The 27,582-nt window shown below is 47.4% G+C and overlaps 1 protein-coding gene across 1 annotated transcript in view; it reads left to right on the top strand.

Annotated features, from left to right (window-relative positions):
* Positions 1–4,594: 4,594 nt before the first annotated feature.
* The window catches only part of MYO1G (myosin IG), a 30,792-nt gene continuing 7,804 nt past the window's right edge, over positions 4,595–27,582 (top strand). The window contains exons 1-8 of the mRNA XM_058182779.1: positions 4,595–4,606; positions 5,430–5,596; positions 7,718–7,925; positions 8,914–9,137; positions 10,091–10,235; positions 13,346–13,450; positions 14,453–14,566; positions 15,654–15,808. Coding sequence (XP_058038762.1) covers positions 4,595–4,606; positions 5,430–5,596; positions 7,718–7,925; positions 8,914–9,137; positions 10,091–10,235; positions 13,346–13,450; positions 14,453–14,566; positions 15,654–15,808 — 1,130 coding nt within the window. The remainder of the gene's footprint in view (positions 4,607–5,429; positions 5,597–7,717; positions 7,926–8,913; positions 9,138–10,090; positions 10,236–13,345; positions 13,451–14,452; positions 14,567–15,653; positions 15,809–27,582) is intronic.

Consider the following 27,582-nt stretch of genomic DNA (forward strand, 5'->3'; position numbering starts at 1 on the left):
AGCCACCTCCAGACATGGGGGCTGTTGACTCTGCTGAGGGCCGACGGACGGCCCAAACTCAGCCTCTGTCTCTCTGTCTCTCTCTCTCTCTCTCTGCCAACTCCATTCCCTCTTCCCCCTCAGAGCTCTCAAATTGCCTTGATGCTCGACAGCTACAACACCGGCTTCCCTCATGACTCATCAGAAGGTCCCCAAAAAAGGATCATGTGGTTCAGTTAGTTCTTAAGTGAATCCGGCTTCGCCCGTTGACTTGAGTTATCAGAAGCTCACGAAAGGGGATCACGGGACCCCGGCATGCTTCAACCGTCATAAACACAAGTCCATTGCCGAGTGTGTGAATTTTGATCACGTGGCCATAGGGACGCTGCGAAAGTCATAAGTGTGAAAAACGGTCCTAAGCCATCTTTTGCGGGGCTGTTGTAACTTTGAATGGTCACTAAACGAATGGACGTAACTGGAGGTCTTACCCGTGTTACTGTATTGTTAATAATAATTTTAATGGCCTTCCCTGGCCTTGGTAGCAAGTCAGTTCAGGAAATTACTTGGCGTAGCTGGCGGGCCTCCAAAACCGGACTACAACTCCCATCATGCTAAGGCAGCCTCTAGACCAGGGGTGTCCAAACTTGGTCCCTTTAAGACTTGTGGACTTCAACTCCCAGAGTCCCTCAGCCAGCAAAGCTGGCTGAGGAACTCTGGGAGTTGAAGTCCTCCTGTTAAAGCATGCCAGCTGGGGATTGTGGGAGTTGAAGTCCTCCTGTTAAAGCATGCCAGCTGGGGGATTCTGGGAGTTGAAGTCCTCCCCTGTTAAAGCATGCCAGCTGGGGGATTCTGGGAGTTGAAGTCCTCCCCTGTTAAAGCATGCCAGCTGGGGGATTGTGGGAGTTGAAGTCCTCCCCTGTTAAAGCATGCCAGCTGGGGGATTCTGGGAGTTGAAGTCCTCCCCTGTTAAAGCATGCCAGCTGGGGGATTGTGGGAGTTGAAGTCCTCCCCTGTTAAAGCATGCCAGCTGGGGGATTGTGGGAGTTGAAGTCCTCCCCTGTTAAAGCATGCCAGCTGGGGGATTGTGGGAGTTGAAGTCCTCCCCTGTTAAAGCATGCCAGCTGGGGGATTGTGGGAGTTGAAGTCCTCCTGTTAAAGCATGCCAGCTGGGGATTGTGGGAGTTGAAGTCCTCCCTGTTAAAGCATGCCAGCTGGGGATTGTGGGAGTTGAAGTCCTCCTGTTAAAGCATGCCAGCTGGGGATTGTGGGAGTTGAAGTCCTCCTGTTAAAGCATGCCAGCTGGGGATTGTGGGAGTTGAAGTCCTCCTGTTAAAGCATGCCAGCTGGGGATTGTGGGAGTTGAAGTCCTCCTGTTAAAGCATGCCAGCTGGGGATTGTGGGAGTTGAAGTCCTCCCTGTTAAAGCATGCCAGCTGGGGATTGTGGGAGTTGAAGTCCTCCTGTTAAAGCATGCCAGCTGGGGATTGTGGGAGTTGAAGTCCTCCTGTTAAAGCATGCCAGCTGGGGATTGTGGGAGTTGAAGTCCTCCCTGTTAAAGCATGCCAGCTGGGGATTGTGGGAGTTGAAGTCCTCCTGTTAAAGCATGCCAGCTGGGGATTGTGGGAGTTGAAGTCCTCCTGTTAAAGCATGCCAGCTGGGGATTGTGGGAGTTGAAGTCCTCCCTGTTAAAGCATGCCAGCTGGGGATTGTGGGAGTTGAAGTCCTCCCTGTTAAAGCATGCCAGCTGGGGATTGTGGGAGTTGAAGTCCTCCCTGTTAAAGCATGCCAGCTGGGGATTGTGGGAGTTGAAGTCCTCCCTGTTAAAGCATGCCAGCTGGGGATTGTGGGAGTTGAAGTCCTCCTGTTAAAGCATGCCAGCTGGGGATTGTGGGAGTTGAAGTCCTCCCTGTTAAAGCATGCCAGCTGGGGATTGTGGGAGTTGAAGTCCTCCTGTTAAAGCATGCCAGCTGGGGATTGTGGGAGTTGAAGTCCTCCTGTTAAAGCATGCCAGCTGGGGATTGTGGGAGTTGAAGTCCTCCCTGTTAAAGCATGCCAGCTGGGGATTGTGGGAGTTGAAGTCCTCCCTGTTAAAGCATGCCAGCTGGGGATTGTGGGAGTTGAAGTCCTCCTGTTAAAGCATGCCAGCTGGGGATTGTGGGAGTTGAAGTCCTCCCTGTTAAAGCATGCCAGCTGGGGATTGTGGGAGTTGAAGTCCTCCTGTTAAAGCATGCCAGCTGGGGATTGTGGGAGTTGAAGTCCTCCCTGTTAAAGCATGCCAGCTGGGGATTGTGGGAGTTGAAGTCCTCCCTGTTAAAGCATGCCAGCTGGGGGATTGTGGGAGTTGAAGTCCTCCCCTGTTAAAGCATGCCAGCTGGGGGATTGTGGGAGTTGAAGTCCTCCCCTGTTAAAGCATGCCAGCTGGGGGATTGTGGGAGTTGAAGTCCTCCCCTGTTAAAGCATGCCAGCTGGGGATTGTGGGAGTTGAAGTCCTCCTGTTAAAGCATGCCAGCTGGGGATTGTGGGAGTTGAAGTCCTCCTGTTAAAGCATGCCAGCTGGGGATTGTGGGAGTTGAAGTCCTCCCTGTTAAAGCATGCCAGCTGGGGATTGTGGGAGTTGAAGTCCTCCTGTTAAAGCATGCCAGCTGGGGATTGTGGGAGTTGAAGTCCTCCCTGTTAAAGCATGCCAGCTGGGGATTGTGGGAGTTGAAGTCCTCCCTGTTAAAGCATGCCAGCTGGGGATTGTGGGAGTTGAAGTCCTCCTGTTAAAGCATGCCAGCTGGGGATTGTGGGAGTTGAAGTCCTCCTGTTAAAGCATGCCAGCTGGGGATTGTGGGAGTTGAAGTCCTCCCTGTTAAAGCATGCCAGCTGGGGATTGTGGGAGTTGAAGTCCTCCTGTTAAAGCATGCCAGCTGGGGATTGTGGGAGTTGAAGTCCTCCCTGTTAAAGCATGCCAGCTGGGGATTGTGGGAGTTGAAGTCCTCCTGTTAAAGCATGCCAGCTGGGGATTGTGGGAGTTGAAGTCCTCCCTGTTAAAGCATGCCAGCTGGGGATTGTGGGAGTTGAAGTCCTCCTGTTAAAGCATGCCAGCTGGGGATTGTGGGAGTTGAAGTCCTCCCTGTTAAAGCATGCCAGCTGGGGATTGTGGGAGTTGAAGTCCTCCTGTTAAAGCATGCCAGCTGGGGATTGTGGGAGTTGAAGTCCTCCTGTTAAAGCATGCCAGCTGGGGATTGTGGGAGTTGAAGTCCTCCTGTTAAAGCATGCCAGCTGGGGATTGTGGGAGTTGAAGTCCTCCTGTTCTGTCCCCCCTTGCCTCCCTCCGAGCGATGGCTTAATTAGCCGGCACTATCAGCTATGGCAGCAAACTAGTGAGCATATGCCAAGTGACTCTGTTATCTCCCTCTACACCGATGAGTCACCCAGGCACAAACAGTACTTCAGCTCTAGTTAAGCAGTTAATTTGCCTGCTACGAAGAGGCACAGCAGCCCTCGCTGCCTTTATATCTTGTGGGGTGTGGCTCCATGACTCAGCACTTCCTAGGCCTGCCCCACCCCTGCTTCTGTTGTTCCCGCCACTCCTGCCTACGAAATCTAGGGTCCAGCCAGGCCTGATTGCCATCAGCTGGGTCTGGAGGCGTGGCCTGGATGGGGAAAGAGTCAGGGGACGGAGGCCTCGTTATCTCCTCCACCTGGCCTGCCTCTGGCTCCTGGAGCTGAGCCAGGGAAGCCGGTGCTCCCGAGGTAAGTCCTGATGGCCCTTCCCCCTCACTTTCCAAGTCACTTTCTGGCAGGAGGCCCGGCTCGGGGGGGCGCAGACACAACACGGTCTGTTCCTCCATTGTGCAATGAACATGCCTTTTCTGGACTTCTGAATTTTGAGGTTCACCGACTCCATTTTTCATGCTGTGAACACAATTCTGAAAAACTGGGGTAAACAGATCACCGGGACAACTAAGTAGATACCTTCCCAATTATCTGGGATCCTCCTTCTATGTCCTTCAAGCTTAGCAGGAGACCCCTTCCCAAGTATATCAGTTCGTCCTTCTATGCTCTTCAGTTTTAAGATGGTGGACTTCAACTCCCAGAATTCCCCAGTCTTGTGAACAGGGCTCTGAAAGAGGGCTAACAAGCTAGTGGAGGACCTCAGTAGATACCTTCCCAAGTATCTGAGATCTTCCTTCTATGTCCCTCAAACTTAGCAACCTGAAGACAGGTGGACTTCAACTCTCAGAATTCCCCAGTCTTGTGAATATGGATCCAAAAAGGAGACTAGGGCAAATAGTTTAGTTTAGTTTATTAAATAGGACACTGAATACTTCAGTAGACACCTTCTCAAGTATCTCAGATCCTCCTTCTATGTTCCCCAACCTTGGCAACTTTAAGATGGTGGACTTAACTCCCAGAATTTCCCAGTACTATGAACTGGGCATGAGACAAGAATGAGCCAGCATTCGGAGTTCCCTTTCGGTTGGGAAAGGAGGGGCTGTGGATGGGGAAGGAATGGGATTATTGCTCATTGCTTACTGGGTCTATTTTCAGCTTCAGTGGCAGCTAAAATGAGAGGTCTGCTAGATGGCGGGTTGTACATGATTGGTGTGCTATAAATAAGCCACACTAAGATGGAGATTATGGTTAGTTTTAAAGGTTTATTATGCAACGCCTCCATAAATAGAAATCCAAAGCCATAGCATTTAAAGCTCAAAAATCGTGGAAAAGTCAGCTGGCAGCCTTTTTGTCTGTTGGTAAATTTTTACAGGTAGTCCTCGACTTATGACTGCAATTGAGCCCAACATTTCTATTGCTAAATGAGGCAGACGTTAAATAGGTTTTGCCCCCTTTCTTGCCGCCGTTGTTAAGTGAATCGCTGTGATTGTGAAGTCAGTGCCAGGGGTTGTTTGGTTCAGGTAAGTCCTTGACTTACAACAGTTTGTTAGGTGACCAAAGTTACAACAGCACTGAAAAAGTGACTTATGACCATTTTTCACACTTACGACCGTTTCAGAATCCCTGCGGTCAAATGATCAAAATTCAGACACTTTGCAAGCGACCCGTATTCATCACGGTTGCTGTGTCCCGGGATCACGTAATCCCCTTTTAGGACCTTCTGACAAGCAAAGTCAACAGGGAAGCCCAGATTGGCTTAACAACTGTGTGACTAACAATGACAGGGATTCCCTTAACAATGCTGGCAAGAAAGGTCATAAAATGGGACGGAGCTCACTTAACAACTGCCTCTCTTAGTGGTGGAAATTTGAGGCGCAATTGTGGTCATAAATCAAGGACGATCCGCAGTACTTAGCAAAACCACCCCAATTTCAAATTTACTGTTTGTGCTCGTCTCGCTCAAGGAATCTTGATGTTATTTCAAACCAGAAACACAATTTTAGGCAACGGGGCAGATTAAAGACGTGAGACGGTCCTCGCGTAACTCCACGCATTCTCCTTTCTCAACAGGAGCCTTACTACGTTCGTTGCATCAAGCCCAATGACCAGAAGTCCCCGTTTCTGTTCGATGAGGAACGCTGCCGTCACCAAGTCTCGTATTTGGGTCTCCTGGAGAATGTCCGGGTCCGAAGGGCCGGCTTTGCCTATCGGCAGCCGTACCACCGTTTCTTACTCCGGTAGGTTTGCGGCGAAGTCTTTGCAAAAGTTCCAGAAGGAAAAAAGACCCCGGTGTTAATCTTGGGAAGCTTTTGGTGGAATTGGGATCTTCGGCTGTTTGTTGAGCAGGGAGGAGGAGGGTCCCGGAAAGAATGGCGGACATTGTAAGCTGTGTGTAAACATTTTGTAGCTGTTTTGGAAAAGTTGAATGGAGAAAAAAAAGCAAAGCACACAGTCTTTAATGCCACTCCTTTGTAACACTGATGTGGTTACCTACTTGGGTCATGAGATGTCTGCATGAAAACAAGCAAGCTCCAAGGACCCCACAGTTCTCCCTCTCCTCCTCCTCCTCCTCCTCCTCCTCTTTCTCCTCCTGTATACAATTCTACCGCTTTTTAACGCTGATAATGTAACCTAGTTAGGTTGTAAAAAGTCTGCAAGAATACTACTGAGGTTAAAGAGCACCAAAGACCTCACAATCCTTTTCTTCCTCCTCCTCCTCTTCTCACTGATGATGTTACCTAGTTGGGTCATGAAATGCCTGCAAGAAAACCACTGTCAGAGAGCACCAAGGACGTCATAGTCCTTTTTTCCCTTCCTCCTCTCCACAAATCCCCCCTAGCACTGATGATGTTACCTAGTTGGGTCATGAAATGTCTGCAGGAAAAAAAACCAAGCTCAGAGACACCCCACACCCCCAAGGACCCCACAAAAAAAGTGATACATATCCAACAGGGTGAATCCTGGTTCCGAGCAGAGCAGGAATGGAACTGAGCTATCTTCTTTCTCCCCGATCTGCTAGCTTTTTCCCTGCGGGGTCCCATCCATGGGTTTTCATTTCCCAATCATGAGAAACACTGAGGAAGCATTTATCTCTAGGACAAACATCCTGAGTCTTGTGGTTTGGGATGGAAATGACATTGTCGATGTTGAGCTGCAAATCCTCCGACGGTCTTCTGGAGACTGTTCTGTCCCCCACCCCACCCCCCCGTTGTGTCTGCGCCCCCCGAGCCGGGCCTCCTGCCAGAAAGTGACTTGGACAGTGAGGGGGAAGGGCCGTCAGGACTTATCTCGGGAGCACCGGCTTCCCTGGCTCAGCTCCAGGAGCCAGAGGCAGGCCAGGTGGAGGAGATAACGAGGCCTCCGTCCCCTGACTCTTTCCCCCCCCCAGGCCACGCCTCCAGACCTGGCTGATGGCAATCAGACCTGGCTGGACCCTAGGTTTCGTAGGCAGGAGAGGCGGGAACAACAGAAGCAGGGGTGGGGCAGGCCTAGGAAGTGCTGAGCCATGGAGCCACACCCCACAGGATATAAAAGCAGCAAGGGCTGCTATACCTCTTCGTAGCAAGCAAATCAACTGCTTAACTAGAGCTGAAGTACTGTTTGTTCCTGGTTGACTCATCAAGAGAGACAACAGAGTCACTTGGCGGACGCTCGCTAGTTTGCTGCCATAGCTGATAGTGCCAGCTAATTAAGTCATCGCTCGGATGGAGGCGAGAGAGGACAGAACACCCCCACCTCAGTCCAGGAGGCACGAGCGATGACTTAATTAGCCGGCAATTCAGTCCATGGCAGCTATCAGCTCTGGCAGCAAACTAGTGAGCGTCTGCCAAATTTCTCTGTTATCTTTTCTTGATGCCGGTGAGTCAACCAGGAAACCAGGAACAAACAGTCCTTCAGCTCAAGTTCTCTCTAAGCAGTTGATTTGTTCGCCACGGAGTAGTATAGCAGCCCCTGCTGCTTTTATACCCTGTGGGGTGTAGCTCCGTGACTCAGCACTTCCTAGGCCTGCCCCACCCCTGCTTCTGTTGTTCCCGCCTCTCCTGTCTACGAAACCTAGGATCCAACCAGGACTGATTGTCCTCAGTTGGGTCTGGGAGCATTGCCTGGGCGGGGGGGGGGGGGAGATACAGGAGACAGAGGCCTCATTATTTCTTCCACCTGGCCTGCCTTTGGCTCCTGGAGCTGAGCCAGAGACGCCGGCCCTGCAGAAGGGAGCCCTGACAGCTCTTCCCCCTCACTCTCTGAGTCACTCTCTGGCAGGGGGCCAGGCCCGGGGGCGGGGGTGGCTGGAGCCACAACAGAGACCCTCTACAGTCTGCTCAAAGCAGGTCAACTCTCCCACCTTCTCCTTCGTCCAGGTACAAGATGACATGTGAATACACCTGGCCCAACCACCTCATGGCCTCCGACGGCGCAGCCACCCAAGCCTTGATAGAGCAACATCGCTTCCAAGACGATGTGGCTTATGGCCAAACCAAGATCTTCATCCGAACGCCCCGGACCTTGTTCGCCCTGGAACAGGAGCGCGCCAACCTGATACCCATTATTGTGTTGTTGTTGCAGAAGGTACGAGGGGTTTTGTGCGAGGGTTGTGGTCACCAGACAGTGGATGAAGCCCCAATGGAGGCCAAGACCCAAAACATACAGAACCCAAGCAAGGAACACCGCACAATACATTAGAGAGTGGAATTTCGGGTGGTCTTCAATTGAAGATACTTCCTTTAGTGACCGTTCAAAGGCATTGAAAAAAGTGACCTGCAGGTAATCCTCGACTTATGACAGGTTGTTTAGTGACCATTCAACGTTAAAACAGCACTGGAAAAAAGTGCCCAACGACCGTTCTTCGCAAATTAGACCGTTGCGGCATCTCTGCATTCACATGAATTCCACTTGGATGTTTGATCACTGACTCACATTTATGACAGTGGCGACATCCCAGAGTCATGTGATCCTCTCTTGCAACCGTTTGACACGGGAAGTCAACAGGAAAGCCTGATTCACTTAACGACTAGGTGGCTAATTTAAGAATGGCATTGATTCACTTAACAAATGTGGTGAGAAATGGAGCAAACTCACTCAACAATCTAAATTTGAGGCTCAGTTGTGTTCGTAAGTTGAGAACTATCGGTATGACTGTCTTTCACACTTAACGACCCTTGTGGCATCCCCAAGGTCAGGGGGGTCAAAATTTGGATGCTTGGCAACTGACTCGTATTTACGACGGTCCCAGTATCCTGGGGTCATGTAATCTCCTTTTCCGACCATCCGAAAAGCCGGAAGCCAGACAACTGTGTTACTAATTTTAACAGCTGCAGGGATTCACTTAATGGTGGTGGCAAGAAAGGTCATAAAACGGAACAGAATTCACTTAACAACTGTCTCGCTTAGAAAAAGAAATTTGGGGCTCAATTGGGGTCATAAATCGAGGATTATCATGGATCCAAGCAGGGGATTATGGGAGCCAGAACCCTGCCTTTACGACACCCACCCACCCCCAAATGAACCCCCTCTTCTGCAATTCAGACTCAGGGTTATGACAGGCCTCTATACCCAGGTTTGGAGGGGAGCCCTCGCCCGCAAACGCTGCCGATACCTACGGGCCATCTACACCATCATGTCCTACTACAAGCGACACAAAGTGAAGTCTCACTTATTGGAGCTCGTACAACGCTTCCACGGAGTGCGGAACATGACCGACTATGGCAAAACTGTGGAGTGGCCGGAGCCTCCAGCGGTGCTGGCCCAGTTCCAGGAGAGCAGCAAACTCATCTTTTACAGGTAATCCCGCCAAGAGGGTTGGAGTACAACTCCCAGAATTCCCCAGCCAGCTGGGGAATTCTGGGAGTTGAAGTTCTCTCCTCTTAAAGCATCCCGGCTAGGGGATTCTGGGAGTTGAAGTCCTCTCCTGTTAAAGCATGCCAGCTGGGGGATTGTGGGAGTTGAAGTCCTCCCCTGTTAAAGCATGCCAGCTGGGGGATTCTGGGAGTTGAAGTCCTCCCCTGTTAAAGCATGCCAGCTGGGGGATTGTGGGAGTTGAAGTCCTCCCCTGTTAAAGCATGCCAGCTGGGGGATTGTGGGAGTTGAAGTCCTCCCCTGTTAAAGCATGCCAGCTGGGGGATTCTGGGAGTTGAAGTCCTCCCCTGTTAAAGCATGCCAGCTGGGGGATTGTGGGAGTTGAAGTCCTCTCCTCTTAAAGCATCCCGGCTAGGGGATTCTGGGAGTTGAAGTCCTCCCCTGTTAAAGCATGCCAGCTGGGGGATTGTGGGAGTTGAAGTCCTCCCCTGTTAAAGCACGCCAGCAGGGGGATTGTGGGAGTTGAAGTCCTCCCCTGTTAAAGCATGCCAGCTGGGGGATTGTGGGAGTTGAAGTCCTCCCCTGTTAAAGCATGCCAGCTGGGGGATTGTGGGAGTTGAAGTCCTCCCCTGTTAAAGCATGCCAGCTGGGGGATTGTGGGAGTTGAAGTCCTCCCCTGTTAAAGCACGCCAGCTAGGGGATTCTGGGAGTTGAAGTCCTCCCCTGTTAAAGCATGCCAGCTGGGGGATTGTGGGAGTTGAAGTCCTCCCCTGTTAAAGCATGCCAGCTGGGGGATTTTGGGAAACAAAGTCCTACCCTCTTAAAGGCTTTAAGTTCCTGACCATCTCAATTTCGTTCACGTTGCACGTTTCAACCGTCACTAAACGAACCATTGCATGTCATTCTAAAGCGTTGTGCTTGCGGTTGTGTTGTTACAGGTGGCGAGCCAGGCAGCTGGTGACCAACATCCCTCCATCCGAGATGGGCCAAATCAAAGCCAAAGTTGCTGCCTTTGACGTCTTGCAAGACCAGAGGAAAAATTGGGGTTGTTGTCGAAACTGGAGACAGAACTATTTAGTGTTGGTACGTACAATTGTGCGATTCTCACACCCATTCTTTCTTTTGACGTGTTCCTCTATCAGAAAAGGCCTTTGTGTGTTTACGCAGCCTTAGTTCATACAGGGTGTTCTCGACTTATAACCGTTTGTTTAGCGATGGTTCAAAGTTACCAAAGAATTGTCACTCACTAACCGGTCGTAAAGCGAGGACTACCTATGAAACATGAGGGTTTTAGTCTGATCTGCCGTGAACCTCAGGAATCCTCCAGCTTACCATGGTTCATTTAGTGACCCCCTCAAAGTTACAACGGCACTGGAAAAAAGGGACCTAGGGCTGTGTCTCACACTTACGACCGTCGCAGCATTCCCTTGTGATAAGTTGATCAAAATTCAGAAACTCGGTGACCGAGTCATATTTACAATGGCCCCAGTGTCCCAGGGATCATGTGATCCCTTTTTGCAACCTTCTGACAAGCAAAGACAATGGGGGACCTGGATTTACTTAACGGCCTGTTGACTAGCTTAGCAACTGCACTGATTTGCCTAAGAACTCTTGCAAGAAATTTATTTATTTATTTATTTATTTATTAGATTTTTATACCGCCCTTCTCCCGAAGGACTCAGGGCGGTGTACAGCCAAAAGATAAAAACTCAATATATATACAATTAAAACAAAAATTTAAAACAGAGCATATTACAAAAAGGCCGACATTTAAAAATTTAAAAATTTAAAACCCTAAAACAATAAAACCCCAATTAAAATTTAATAAAACTATTAAGCCAGTAAGCTTAATAGAAAGCTAATAGAAAGGTTGTAAGATGGAGCAAAAGTTACTTCAGAAAAGACTGCAATTGAAAGATCCTTGTGGGAAGCAGAATAACAGAATCACAGAGTTGGAAGGGACCCTGGAGGTCATCTAGTCCAGCCCCCTGCTGAAGCAGGAGGTGCGTAGAGAATCATAAAATAACACTGAAGGCACCTTAGAGGTCATCTAGCCCAACCCCCTGCTCAACCAGGAGACCCTTACAGAATCATGGAATAACAGAAATGGAAAGAACCTTAGAGGTCATCTAGTCCAACCCCCTGCTTGGTCAGGAGACCTTATGAGAGTTGCCCAATTTCTTCTTAAAAACTTCTGGTGTCAGAGTGCCCAAAAGCTCAGGAAAGGAAACCACATACACACTGGCTTTGAAAATGCCAGCTAATTAAAGGGCTCCGCTTAGTGACATTTTAAGAGCGTCTCGGCCCACGCTTTTCTTCCCGGCTGTTGGTGGGCGACGGTGACGGGAGGTGTGGGTTGTCAGTTTTTTGTGTGTTCCCCAGATTTGCCATCTGTTTACGCTTTGATGTGGGGGGGTTTGTGTGTGCGTCACGCTGAGTTGTGAGTCAAGGATCTGGAGTTACTCCGGAGTGGGGTGGTTGCTCCATTAGAGAAATCCTTGATTTATCCAAACTTGTAGGGTTGTCCTGTGTGACAAGTGCAGGATTGTGCGAGTGTCTGTTCTCCATTTCTCCTTCCTTTCCCGTTGGCTTTAAAAATAAAAAATAAAAAATGCATAGCCAGCAACCCTGGTTAATTTAGAAAGCACAGCAGGATGTATTCAGCATTTGGAAAGGAGACCAGTAGGAGATCTCACAGCTAGCGAAAATGGCTAATTTGGAAAGGAAAGCAGGATGTGGTTGGTGTTTGGAAAGGAGACCACCAGGAGATCTTACAGCTACCGATAGTAAATGGGGCTGATCTAGAAAGTGTAATAGGATGGCGTTAGTATTTGAAAAGGAGACCACCAGGAGATCTCACAGGTAGCAAACACTGACACGTTTGCTACCTGTGAGAGCTGGAAAACACAGCAAGATGGTGCTGGCATTTGAAAAGGAGACCACCAGGAGATCTCACTCCTCCTCCTCCCTTCCAGCACTGATGACATTCCCTAGTTGGGTGATGGAATGTCTGCTAGAAAACCATCCTGCTCAGAGGACCCCACCGTTCAGCTCTGAGCTATCAACAGCCTCTTCTCTCTATCCTGTCCTGAGACCCCACCCCACCCCACCACCCCACCTGCCTTGAGGTCTCCTGGGAAGCCAGAAGCAGGGTTGTTGTTGTTTTTCCCCTATCTGCCGCGTCAGTAATGCAAGGGCATCTAAGAGAATGGCTTGTTTCTTCGACGGCCCCCTCATCTCCATGGTGATGTCTTCCGGAAGCCTCTTGGCTGGAGGCAGAAGATTAGGGGAGTCTCCCCCCTCCACCCCCAACCCGTTCTATCGATTGTGCAATTGGTGTGTATGAAACAAAGAATAGCTTTCTTCTCCCACGGACATCCACACATGCCCAGAGGCTGCAAGGAAGCAGCGGTGGGGTCCCACAATTATTATTATTATTATTTTGAATTTATATCCCGCCCTTCTCCGAAGACTCAGGGCGGCTTACACTGTGTTGAGTCAAGGGTGCCTTTCACTCTGGAACAGGATGGATGGATGGATGGATGGATGGATGGATGGATGGATGGATGGATAGATAGATAGATAGATAGATATGGATAGATGGATGAGAGATGGATGGATGAGAGAGAGAGAGAGAGGGATGGATAGATAGATAGATAGATAGATAGATAGATAGATAGATAGATAGATAGATAGATAGATAGAAAGATAGATAGATAGATAGATAGGATTGCTGATTGCTTATTTGTACCCTATGACCATCAATTATGTTGTAAATGTTGTACCTTGATGAATGTATCTTTTCTTTTATGTACACTGAGAGCATATGCACCAAGACAAATTCCTTGTGTGTCCAATCACACTTGGCCAATTAAAAAAAATCTATTCTATTCTAGATTGATAGATGAGAGAGAGAGAACTACTCAGCTCAGAAAGCACCAAGGACCCTCACAGTCCTCCTCCTCCTCCTCCTCCTCCTCATTTCTCATCCTCTTTCTCTCCACAAACCCCTCTCCCTTCTATCACTGATGATATTCCCTAGTTGGGTCGTGAAACAAACGTCTGCACGAAAAGCATCCAGCTCAAAGAGCCCCAAGGACCCCCCCAGTCCTCCTCCTCCTCTTTGTCCTCTTCCTCCCCCTCCTCCCCAAAAAAAGATAACCCGCCTCCTGTCCTCTTTGCTTCTTCTCCAGGCAGAGGAGAACCCAGCCTCGGCTGCCCAGTTCATCAAACAGGTCTCAGCCCTGAAAGACAAGACGCACTTCAGCTCCGTGTTGTTCTCATGCCACGTGCGTAAGGTGAGAGGCACACGTGGGTCAGGCTGGCTGGGGAATTCTGGGAGTTGAAGTCCAAGCCATCCTCAAGCTGCTGAGTCTAAGACAGAGAGAGAGAGAGAGAGAGACGGAAAGCACGGACCAGTTAGAAACGTGGCCTCCACAGGTGTGGCATTGCCAATTCCCCTAACATCTGGGAACAGCCAGGTTCAAGAAGGCTGCTCTATCCCTGGAGGTCTCTATGATACCACTTCCAAAGTATCAATTCGAAGCATGGCATCCACAGGTGTGTCCCCCCCCCCAACCAAGGTAGAGAAGGCCGCTCTATCCCCAGAAATCTCTATGGTACCACCTCCAAGGTGCCAGTTAGAAGCATGGCACTGCCAAGCCTCACATCATCTGGAAGGTGCCATGTTAGAGAAAGCCCTTCTGTGCCTGGAAGTCTCTATGATAACACCTCCAGCAGATGCCAATTAGAAGCACGGCCTCCACCGCTGTGGCACTGCTGGTTCCAATAACATCTGGGAAGTGCCAGATTAATGAAGGCCGCTCTATCCTTGGAGGTCTCTATGATACCAGCTCTAAGGTGCCAGTTAGGTGTGGCATTAACCAGTCTCTAGAAGGTGCTAAGTTAGAGAAGGCCGCTCTATCCCTGGAAGTCTCTATGATAACACCATCAGCAGGTGCCAGATTCAAGGAAGGCCATTCTATCCCTGGAGTTCTCTATGATGCCACTTCCAAAGTATCAAATTAGAAGGACTGCCTCCACAGGTGTGGCAGGGCCAAGATTCCCCCAACCTACTTAGAGAAGTCTGCTCTATCCCTGGAAGTCTCTATGATAACACCTCCAAGATTCCAGTAAGTAGCCCAAACTTGATTTCGTTGCAAGCAAGAAGCCGTCACAGGATGGTGCCTGGTCCTGTATTGGCCCCACCCCTTTTCCTCGATCTGGCAGGTGAGGGGGAGGTCCTGAAGTTGGTTCTTCTCAGGGTGGGGGCCTCCTTGACCATTTCCCAACCTCCCCAGGTCAACCGGTGCAACAAAAGGACGGATCGAGCCCTACTGATCACCGACCAGCACCTCTACAAGCTGGACCCCCGGAAGCAATACCGAGTCAAGAAGACCATTGCTCTTGGCACAGTAAGAAGGGGTTTTTTGGGGGGGGGGTCTCCTGATTTTTTGGGGGGGGTTTGCGGGTCTGCAGAAGAGCAGAAGGTGTTTCCGAGGCCCAATTCACACGGAGGAGGCAAAACATTGAGAGCCTCGTTCCCAGCCTTACAGATTGCACGGAGAACAATGCCTAGTTGGGTCATGAGATGTCTGCAAGAAAATCCCTCCTCCTCCCCCTCCCCCTCCTCGTCCTCTTCCACTCCACAACCCCCTCCCTTCCAGCACTGATGATGTTACCTAGTTGGGTTGTGAAACGTCTGCAAGGAAACCACCCAGCTCAGAGCACCAAGGACCCCACCTCACAGTTCCTCCTCCTCCTCCTCCTCCTCTTTCTCTCCACAAACCCCTCTCCCTTCTATCACTGATGATATTCCCTAGTTGGGTCGTGAAACAAACGTCTGCACGAAAAGCATCCAGCTCAAAGAGCCCCAAGGACCCCACAATCCTCCACCTCCTCCGGCGAGAGTTGCCCAAACGACCTTTTTTTAGAATAGAATAGAATAGAATAGAATAGAATAGAATAGAATAGAATAGAATAGAATAGAATTTTTTATTGGCCAAGTGTGATTGGACACACAAGGAATTTGTCTTTGGTGCATAGGCTCTCAGTGTACATAAAAGAAAAGATACCTTCATCAAGGTACAACATTTACAACACAAATGATGGTCAATATATCAATATAAATCATAAGGATTGCCAGCAACAAGTTATAGTCATAACAGTCATAAGTGGAAAGAGATTGGCGATGGGAACTATGAAACGATTAATAGTAGTGCAGATTCAGTAAATAGTCTGACAGTGTTGAGGGAATTATTTGTTTAGCAGAGTGATGGCCTTCGGGGAAAAACTGTTCTTGTGTCTAGTTGTTCTGGTGTGCAGTGCTCTATAGCGTCGTTTTGAGGGTAGGAGTTGAAACAGTTTATATCCAGGATGCGAGGGATCTGCAAATGTTTTCACGGCCCTCTTCTTGATTCGTGCAGTATACAGGTCCTCAATGGAAGGCAGGTTGGTAGCAATTATTTTTTCTGCAGTTTTAACGCTCCTTTGCACTCACAGGTGTCCGGTCTGAGTGTCACCACCGGTGAGGACCAGCTGGTTGTCTTCCACTTGGAGAAGCAGAAGTTCCTAGTGGTGTGTCTTCACAAAATGCAACCGGCCAACGACAACCGGGTCGGGGAGCTGGTTGGGGTCCTGGTGGACCACTTCAGGAGGTAGGTCATTCCTCTCTCTCGAGCATCTCCAGCTAGTCCTCGACTTACGATCACAATTCGCCTTCCCATCACTAAGTGAGATGTGGGCCACCGTTGTTAAGTGAATCCCTGTGGCTCTTCAGGGAATTGCAGGGCCTGCTTGTCCGAAGGTCACAACGGGATTGCGGTGTCACTGCAATGGTCGTAAGTCTGAGTCAGTCACAAGTGTCTGACTGTGGATCCACAGTGACACGGCGACAATCGTTCAGGGTGAAAAACGGACATCACTCGTTTCTTTTCCAGAGCTGTTGTCATGTCAGTCGCTAAACAGAATGGATGTAAGTCGAGGACTACCTGCATTGACCCTGGGGGGCGATTTGAGGATGCAGTGAAAATGTGATAAATAAGTAATGGAGTCACATCTGATTTTTATGACCTCTTTGGCCATGGTTGTTAAGCGAATCACTGCGGTCGTTAAGGGAGTAACACACTGGGGTTCAGCACTTAAGTCGAGAGTGATCCATCGGAGGCCAATTGTGGCTGTAAGTCAAGGAACAGAACTGCAACTTTCATCAATACGGGCCCCATGGCCAAGCGCCCTAATTTTGATCAGGTGTTAGTGAGGATACTGCGATGATCGTTAGTGTGAAAAATGGGGGGAGGGGTAGTATTGTTGTCACTTTGACTCAAGTGAGAGGATGAATGGCTGTAAACTGAGGACTATCAATCCTTTGCTTGAAGAATTAATGTGTGGAATTTATTTATCAATTTAGCCATTAGTCCTAAAGGCTGTCCATCCATCCATCCATCATCCCTCTCTCTGTTTCTGTCTCTAATTATTGATCTCTCTGTCTATCTACCTATCTATCTACCTATCCATCCATTCATCCATCCATCTATCCACCTATCATCCATCTGTCTGTCTGTCCGTCCATCCATCCATCCAACTATATCTATCCACACATCTATCTATCTATCCATCCATCTATGTCTATCCATTCATCTATCTATCTATCATCCATCCATCAATCTATATCTATCTATCTCCATCTATATCTATCTATCTATCTATCTATCCATCCATCCATCCACCCATCCATCCATCTGTATCTATCCATCCATCCATCTATCATCCATCCATCCATCTATCTATATCAATCTATCTCCATCTATATCTATCCATCCATCCATCCATCTGTATCTATCCATCCATCTATCTATCTATCATCCATCCATCCATCCATCTATATCTATATCCATCTATATCTATCATCCATTCATCCATCTGTATCTATCTATATCTATCATCCATTCATCCATCCATCCATATCAATCTCTATCCATCCATCCATCTACATCTATCCATCTATCTATCCATCCACCCATCCACCCATTCATCTCTATCTCCATCTCTATCTATCATCATCCATCCAGCCATCCAGCCATCTCATCTATCTCTCCACTCATCATCCATCTGTCTGTCTGTCCGTCCATCCATCCATCCATCCATCTATATCTATCCACCATCTATCTATCCATCCATCCATCCATCCATCCATATCTATTCATCCATCTATCCATCCATGTCTATCCATTCATCTATCTATCATCCACCCATCCATCTATATCTATCTATCTCCATGTCTATCTATCCGTCCATCCATCCATCTGTATCTATCCATCCATCTGTCTATCATCCATCCATCCATCTATATCTATCATCATCCATCCATATCAATCTATTTATTCATCCATCCATCTACATCTGTCCATCCATCCATCTCTGTCTGTCTGTCTGTCTATCTATCTATCTATCTATCTATCTATCTATCTATCTATCTATCTATCTATCCATCCATCCATCCATCCATCCATCTATATCTTTCTCCATCTATATCTATCAATCTATCATCCATCTATATCTCTATATCTATCTAGCTATCATCCATCCATATCTATCTACCCATCTATCTAGATCTATCCATCTATCCATCTATCCATCCATCCATATCTATCTATCTACATCCATCCATCCATCTATATTATCTCCATATCTATTTATCATCCATCCATCCATATCTATCCATCCATCCATCCATCCATGTCTATCCATTCATCTATCATCCATCCATCCATCTATATCTATCTATCTCCATGTCTATCTATCCATCCATCCATCCATCCATCTGTATCTATCCATCCATCTGTCTATCATCCATCCATCCATCTATATCTATCATCATCCATCCATCCATCCATCCATCCATCCATCCATATCAATCTATTTATTCATCCATCCATCTACATCTGTCCATCCATCCATCTCTGTCTATCTATCTATCTACCCATCTATCTAGATCTATCCATCTATCCATCTATCCATCCATCCATATCTATCTATCTACATCCATCCATCCATCTATATTATCTCCATATCTATCTATTTATCATCCATCCATCCATATCTATCCATCTATCCATCTATCTATCATCCATTAGCCATCTAGCCATATCTATCTATCTATCTACCTATCTATCTATCTATCTATCTATCTATCTATCTATCTATCTATCATCCATCCATCCATCTATCTATATCTATCTCCATCTATCTTATTTATTTATTTATATATTTATATAAATTTTTATATCGCCCTTCTCCCAAAGGACTCAGGGCGGTGTACAGCCAAGGTTAAAAAACAATTAAATATACAAAATTAAAATATCAGTTAAAATACATATTCAATAATGGCCAAATTAAAACCGTCAAATTGACCCAGACTAAAATACCCCGTATAAAATTACTAAAAAGTAAAAATTTGAAAATTTAAAAATCAAGCCAGTCCCGCTTGGATAAATAAATTTTTTGGATAAATAAAGTTTTTAATTCACGGCGAAATCCATCCATCCTTATCTACCTATTTATCCATCCATCCATCCATCCATCCATCCATCCATCTATATCTATCCATCTATCTATCCATCCATCTATCCATCCATCTATCTATCCATCCATCTATGTACTATAGGCCACCCAACCAAACAGAGGAAGTAGATGAACTTTTTGCTAGTCAGCTAACTAAGGTATGTAGGAAGCACATCACAGTAGTAATGGGGGATTTTAACTACCCTGACATCAACTGGGAAACAAACTCTGCACCAAGTGGAAGATCCAACAGGTTCCTAACAAACCTAGCAGACAACTTTGTTTCCCAAAAAATAGAGAAGGCGACAAGGGGATCAGCTATATTGGACTTAATTCTCACTAACAGAGATGAAATGATAGAAGGTGTTGAAGCTACAGGAACCTTGGGGGCAAGTGACCACGCAATATTGGAATTCGACATTAAGCAAATACAAGTAGTAGAACAAAGTCAAACTAGAGTCTTGGACTTTAAGAGAGCTAATTTCAATAAACTTAGAGAGCTTGAGAAGGATTCAATGGATGAGAATCCTCAGGGAAAACAACTCAAGAAGCTTGGGAAATTTGAAAAGTGAGATTATAAAAGCACAGTCTAACACAATACCAATGAAGAAGAAAAATAGTAGATCTCAAAAGAAACCAGCATGGATGCATAAAGAACTATCTGACAAATTGAAAGACAAAAAGGACAAATATAAAAAGTGGAAAGAGGGGCAAATAACTAAGGCAGAATATCAGCAAATAGCCCGAGCCTGTAAAGATGAAGTGAGGAAAGCTAAGGCTCACAATGAACAAAGGCTAGCGACAAAAGTAAAAAATAACAAAAAAAGCTTCTTCCAACATGTTAAAAACAAGAAAAAAGTCAAGGAAACAATTGGCCCATTGCTGGGAGAAAGTGGCAAGAAGATGACAAGCAACAGGGAGAAAGCAAATCTACTTAACTCATATTTTGCATCTGTCTTTACACAAAAGGAAAAAATCCAACCTATCAAAAACAGCACTACAAAAAACAGATTAGAAACACAAGTTAAAATAGGGAAGAAAATGGTAAGTGAACACCTGTCTACCCTAGACGAGTTCAAATCACCAGGACCGGATGGATTACACCCCAAGGTTCTGAAGGAACTGGCAGACGTGATCTCAGAACCACTGAACTATATCTTTCAAAGATCCTGGAGCACAGGGAGCTGCCAGAGGACTGGAAAAGAGCTGATGTAGTTCCCATCTTCAAAAAGGAAAAACAGATCCAGGAAACTACAGACCTATCAGTCTGACCTCAATACCGGGAAGATTCTGGAAAAGATAATCAAGCAACGAATCACCGAACACCTAGAAGCAAACAAAGTAATAACCAAAAGCCAACATGGGTTTGTCAAAACAGATCATGCCAGACTAATCTTATTGCATTCTTTGACAAAATGACAAAATTAGTAGACCAGAGGAATGCTGTTGATATAATTTACTTGGACTTCAGTAAAGCATTTGATAAAGTAGACCATAACCTACTACTAGATAAAGTAGAAAATGTGGGTTAGACAGCACCACCACCAGATGGATTCGTAACTGGCTGACCAACCGACTCAACGTGTAGTCCTCAACGGAACTACATCCAGATGGAGGGAAGTATGCAGTGGAGTACCCCAAGGCTCTGTTTTAGGCCCAGTACTCTTCAACATCTTCATCAATGACTTGGACGAGGGGATAGATGGGGAACTCATCAAATTTGCAGATGACACCAAGCTGGACTGGAACATCGCGTCTCCCCCATTGATGACTTGTGCCTCGGCTTGTCAAAATGGGGGGTAGGAACATCGCCCCCTCCCTGCATAGACTGGAACATCGCGTTTCCCCCACGGAGGTTTGATCTGACGGCCTAGTGGGGGAGGCAGGGACGGCATGAGGGCACCGGCGGAGTCGTTTTCAATTAAGGACGCATAACCGGGAATGCGAGGGAGACCTTTTCAGCTTGTGGTCCCACGGACTCCTACGGACTAGGACCCACATGGTTATCTATCTAAGGGTGGGTCCCGGCGATTTTTTTTGGATGCGATGATAACATCGCCCGACTAAGGATGGACACTTTTCCGCAATTGTATGGACAACTTCTCCATGAGATATTCATTCGCGAACTATTACGACTGCGAGGTTCCCCGCCTCGCAGAATGACCTCAAGCTATCGAGGCTTACCTTATGAAGGTCTTGGGACCCAGAGAGGTGGCATCTGACCAAGAAGAATTTGTGGGGTTTTAAATAGTTTTTAAATAAGGGTTTTTAAGGGGAGGGATTTGACGGGTGGGGGAGGACCCGTCGGGGAGGATCCAGCCCTGTGCTGGTTCGCGACTTTCGCCATCTTGTCTGAAGGCAGGGGAGGCGTTCCAGGTTTAGAGGTTGTTCGATCTATGGTAAGTGGGAGAGGCAGATATGGCGGGGAGGGGCCGTGTCGAGTTATGGGGGCACGTGTTCGATGTCTGAGGCGATCACGTGCTCCCCTCAGTCCCCACCCGTTCCTCGGTGGCCATGATCCTCAGAGCTTGGATCTTGGCTGATGTTATGTAATGCCGGTCCGTGGTTAATAAGGCTCCCTGATTTGTGATCTTATTCAGGGGGTCCGCGGACCTCATGGGCATTACGGAGACCTAGTTGGGCCCTGAGGGGGGTCCCCTTGTTGAGATGTGCCTCAGGCTTCCGAGCATTTCATCAGCCGAGGTCCAAGGTAGGGGTGGGGGTGGCGGTTGTTATTAAGGAAGATCTAGAGCCGAGGAGACCACTGTTCCTCAGATTGCGGCTGCGAATCCCTCTGTGTGCGTTGGGGCTATAGGAATCAGTTGGGCTTGGTGATCGCGTACCTGGCTCCTTGCTGCGTGACCACAGCCCTGCCGAGCTGTTGGAGGTACTGGCTGCTGTGGCGGTTGAGACCCCAAACTTATAGTCATGGGGATTTCAACTTGCCATCAGTTGGCTTGTCATCGACGGCAGCTCGGGAGTTCAAACTTCCATGACGGCCTTGGACCTGATTCGAGTAAATGATGGCCCCACACAGGGGAGGCATGCTGGATCTGATTTATATCTCTGGACAGTGGTTAAATGATCTGGTATTAGATGATTTAGTAACAGAACCAATGTCATGGTCGGATCATTTTCTCCTTCGCCTAGACTTCCGAACCGCCATTCACCACGCAGGGAGACGGAACCTATCGGTGGTTCCGTCCCAGGCGCCTGATGGACCCTGAGAGGTTCCAGGCGGAGCTTGGGCCATTCCCTGAGGATCTGGCCCACGCACGACTGAGGAACTGGTCGTGGCCTGGGAACAGGCCGCGGCGGGGCCCTGGACCGTGTCGCGCCTTTGCGGCCTCTGACCCGGCGTAGATCTCGTCCGGCCCCTTGGTTCTCCGAGGCTGAGGGAGATGAAGCGCGGAGAAGACGCCTAGAGAGCACCTGGAGGTCCAGTCGCTCCGAGCTGATCGGACACTAGTTGGGACCTATTCTAGGACCTACCTAGTGGCAATGAGGAAGCGAGGCGCTCGCCTCCACCCTCATTGCGTCGGCAGATAACCGCCCGGCCGCCCTGTTTGGGTGACCGCTCTCTCCTACATCAGGAGGTGCGGGATGACCCTTGCAGGGACGAGCCGAGGAGTTTAGTGGTTATCTATACGATAAAATCGCTCAGCTGAGGGACGGTCTGGACGAATTTGGGATGATCAAGCGAGGGAGAGGAGGCACGTCTTGTTGAACACGTTTGGGATGAGTTTGACCCTGTGGCTCCGAGGGCGTGGACAGGTTGTTGGGGAGGCTTCACGGCACGACATGTTTACTGGACCCGTGCCCTTCCTGGCTGGTACTGGCCACTCAGGCGGTGACACGAGGCTGGCTCAGAGGATTATCAACGCTTCTTTGTTGGAAGGGTTTTCCTGCCGCCTTGAAAGAGGCGGTGGTGAGACCCCTCCTTAGAAAGCCCTCATTGGACCCAGCTATTTTGGGTAATTATCGTCCAGTCTCCAACCTTCGCTTTGTTGCGAAGGTTGTAGAAAATGCGTGGCGACAGCTGCCCCAACACCTGGATGAAGATGTCTATCTAGACCCGTTCCAGTCCGGTTTCCGACCCGGATACAGCACGGAGACAGCTTTGGTCGCATTGGTGGATGATCTCTGGAGGGCCAGGGACAGGGATATTCCTCTGCCCTGGTCCTATTAGACCTCTCAGCGGCTTTCGATACCATCGATCATGGTATCCTGCTGCGCGGTTGGAGGATTGGGAGTGGGAGGCACCGTATATCGGTGGTTCTCCTCCTATCTCTCCGACCGGTCGCGAGTGTTGACAGGGGCAGAGGTGGGCGAGGGGCCTCACTTGTGGGGTCCCACAGTCGATTCTCTCGCCCTGCTGTTCAACATCTACATGAAGCCGTTGGGTGAGATCATCAGTGGTTTGGGGTGAGATACCAGCAGTGCGCTGGCGATACTCAGCTGTACTTTTCACCCCGGACCACCCCAATGAAGTTGTTGAAGTGCTGTCCCGGTGTTTGGAAGCTATGCGGGTCTGGATGGGGAGAAACAGGCTCAAGCTTAATCCCTCCAAGGCGGAGTGGCTGTGGATGCGGCACCCGATTCAGTCAGCTGCAGCGCGGCTGGCTGTTGGAGGCAGTTACTGGCCCCAAAGGATAGGGTGCGCAACTTGGGTGTCCTCCTGGATGATCGGCTGTCGTTTGAAGACCATTTGACGGCCGTCTCCAGGAGGCCTTCCACCAGGTTCGCCTGGTTCGGCAGTTCGCCTTCCTTGATCGGGATGCCTTATGCACAGTCACTCATCTCGTTACCTCTCGCTTGGATTACTGTAATGCTCTCTACATGGGGCTCCCCTTGAAGTGCGCTCGGAGGCTTCAGTTAGTCAGAATGCAGCTGCGCGGGTTATAGAGGAGCTACGTGGCTCCCATGTAACACCGCTCCTCGCAGACTGCACTGGCTGCCTGTGGCCTTCGGGTGCACTTTAAGGTGTTAGTTATGACCTTTAAAGCGCTCCATGGCTTAGGACCTGGGTACTTACGGGACCGCCTGCTGTTACCACATGCCTCCCACCGACCCGTGCGCTCCCATAGAGAGGGACTTCTCAGGTGCCGTCCGCCAAACAATGTCGGCTGGCGGCCCCAGGAAGGGCCTTCTCTGTGGGGCCCCCACTCTGGAGCAGGCTTCCCCGGGCCTCGCCAAATACCTGACCTTGGACATTTCGTCGCGAACTCAAGACTCATCTTTTTATTCGCGCGGGGCTGGCTTAAATTGGGTTTTTAAATGTTGAATTTATTAATTTTAATCGGGGTTTTTTAGTATGGTAAATTTTAATTGCTGGGCTAATTTAATAAGTTTTTTAATTCGTATTTTAAACCTGTATATTGTATGGTCGGTTTTTATTATGCCTGTACACCGCCCTGAGTCCTTCGGGAGAAGGGCGGTATAAAAATCAAATAAAATAAAATAAATAAATAAATAAATAAAGTCAAACTAGAGTCTTGGACTTTAAGAGAGCTAATTTCAATAAACTTAGAGAGAGCTTGAGAAGGATTCAATGGATGAGAATCCTCAGGGGGAAAACAACTCAAGAAGCTTGGGAAATTTTGAAAAGTGAGATTATAAAAGCACAGTCTAACACAATACCAATGAAGAAGAAAAATAGTAGATCTCAAAAGAAACCAGCATGGATGCATAAAGAACTATCTGACAAATTGAAAGACAAAAAGGACAAATATAAAAAGTGGAAAGAGGGGCAAATAACTAAGGCAGAATATCAGCAAAGCCGAGCCTGTAAAGATGAAGTGAGGAAAGCTAAGGCTCACAATGAACAAAGGCTAGCGACAAAAGTAAAAATAACAAAAAGCTTCTTCCAACATGTTAAAAACAAGAAAAAGTCAAGGAAACAATTGGCCCATTGCTGGGAGAAAGTGGCAAGAAGATGACAAGCAACAGGAGAAAGCAGATCTACTTAACTCATTTTTGCATCTGTCTTTACACAAAAGGAAAAAACAATCCAACCTATCAAAAACAGCACTACAAAAAACAGATTAGAAACACAAGTTAAAATAGGGAAGAAAATGGTAAGTGAACACCTGTCTACCCTAGACGAGTTCAAATCACCAGGACCGGATGGATTACACCCCAAGGTTCTGAAGGAACTGGCAGACGTGATCTCAGAACCACTGAACTATATCTTTCAAAGATCCTGGAGCACTGAGGAGCTGCCAGAGGACTGGAAAAGAGCTGATGTAGTTCCCATCTTCAAAAAAGGGAAAAAAACAGATCCAGGAAACTACAGACCTATCAGTCTGACCTCAATACCGGGAAGATTCTGGAAAAGATAATCAAGCAACGAATCACCGAGCACCTAGAAGCAAACAAAGTAATAACCAAAAGCCAACATGGGTTTGTCAAAAACAGATCATGCCAGACTAATCTTATCGCATTCTTTGACAAAATGACAAAATTAGTAGACCAGAGGAATGCTGTTGATATAATTTACTTGGACTTCAGTAAAGCATTTGATAAAGTAGACCATAACCTACTACTAGATAAAGTAGAAAAATGTGGGTTAGACAGCACCACCACCAGATGGATTCGTAACTGGCTGACCAACCGCACTCAACGTGTAGTCCTCAACGGAACTACATCCACATGGAGGGAAGTATGCAGTGGAGTACCCCAAGGCTCTGTTTTAGGCCCAGTACTCTTCAACATCTTCATCAATGACTTGGACGAGGGGATAGATGGGCAACTCATCAAATTTGCAGATGACACCAAGCTGGCAGGAATAGCCAACACTCCAGAAGATAGGCTCAAGTTACAGAAAGATCTTGACAGACTTGAACATTGGGCGCTATCTAACAAAATGAAATTCAACAGTGAAAAAAGTAAGGTTCTACATTTAGGCCAAAAAACAAAATGCACCAGTACCATATATGTGGTACCTTGCTCAATAGTAGTACCTGTGAGAGGGATCTTGGAGTCCTAGTGGACAACCATTTAGATATGAGCCAGCAGTGTGCAGCAGCTGTTAAAAAGCCAACACAGTTCTGGGCTGCATAAACAGTGGGATAGAATCAAGATCACGTGAAGTGTTAGTGCCACTTTATAATGCCTTGGTAAGGCCACACTTGGAATATTGCATCCAGTTTTGGTCGCCACGATGTAAAAAAGATGTTGAGACTCTAGAAAGAGTGCAGAGAAGAGCAACAAAGATGATTAGGGGACTGGAGGATAAAACATATGAAGAACGGTTGCAGGAACTGGGTATGTCTAGTTTAACAAAAAGAAGGACTAGGGGAGACATGATAGCTGTGTTCCAATATCTTAGGGGCTGCCACAAAGAAGAGGGAGTCAGGCTGTTCACCAAAGCACCTGAGGGTAGAACAAGAAGCAATGGGTGGAAACTGGTCAAAGAAAGAAGCAACTTAGAACTAAGGAGAAATTTCCTGACAGTTAGAACAATTAATAAGTGGAACGACTTGCCTTCAGAAGTTGTGAATGCTCCAACACTGGAAATTTTTAAGAAAATGTTGGATAACCATCTGACTGAGATGGTGTAGGGTTTCCTGCCTGGGCAGGGGGTTGGACTAGAAGGCCTCCAAGGTCCCTTCCAACTCTGATGTTATGTTATGTATCTATCTATTATCCATCATCCATCCATCTATCTATGTATCTATCTATCCATCCATCCATCCATTCATCTATATCTATCCATCTATCTATTTATCCATCATCCTCCATCCATCCATCCATTATCTATATCTATCTATCTCCATCTATATCTATCTATCTATCTATCCATCCATCCATCCATCCATCCATTGATATATCTATCTACTCAAGGATTTCTTGCCTTTGGAGGAGCTGAAATAATATTTTTGTGAGTTTGGAAGCACGTTCATTGCACAACACATAAATGCTTCCCTATTTTTGCAAAAACAGGAGATTGTGTTTCTCTTAAGTGGTACCCAAACACGCAGACAGCTGCTTTTTAAACACAGGATGACCAATTTGGAAGAGCCGTTTGTACATTTTATTTGACTTCCATGTCTGGTTTGTTTTGTTTTGTTTTTTAAGTCAAAAACAAGAAGTAAGTGTTGCCATCCTCCGCACACATGTAAATGTCCACCCTGCGCCATCTGTCAGCTTCTCCTGTATGCGCGTTGTGAAGGACGGACCCTGGTCGCTAGGCTGTTGAGATATTGGTTTTTATCTGTTGATGGGAATATGAGAAACCGTCCTTTAGCAGGGCATTCTTTCAGGTGAGATAGATGGATAGATTAGTGACAGAGAGATAGAGATGGATAGATGGATGGATAGATAGATAGATAGATAGATAGATAGATAGATAGATAGATAGATAGATAGATAGATAGATAGACAGACAGACAGATATAGATTAGTGTGAGAGAGAGAGACAGACAGACGATGGATGGGTAGATAGATAAATAGATGGAGACAGACAAGTAATAGATAGAGGATAGATAGATAGACTGACAGAGACAGAGAAAGAAAGAGAGAGAGAGAGTTGATAGAGAGATAGTTGATAGAGACAGCTAGATAGATAGAGATTAATAGATGGATAGGTAGATAGATAAAGAGATATGATAGAGAGATAGACAGACAATGCCACAAAATATACTAGAAATTAGAGCAGCTGTTCTAAAATAAGATTACACTCATACACACACACACACATAAGCACACATATAGTGTGTGTGTGTGTGTGTGTGTGTGTGTGTGTGTGTGTGTATTCCTATTTTAGAAGAGCTGCTCTAATTTCTGGTGTAATTTGGGGCACTTTGATCGTCTCTGTAGCATCCGTCAAATCTTTAACCCCAGGAGACGATTTCAGTGCCCTGGAGAT

The sequence above is a fragment of the Ahaetulla prasina genome, chromosome 4, assembly GCF_028640845.1.
Source record: "Ahaetulla prasina isolate Xishuangbanna chromosome 4, ASM2864084v1, whole genome shotgun sequence".
Lineage (NCBI taxonomy): Eukaryota > Metazoa > Chordata > Lepidosauria > Squamata > Colubridae > Ahaetulla > Ahaetulla prasina.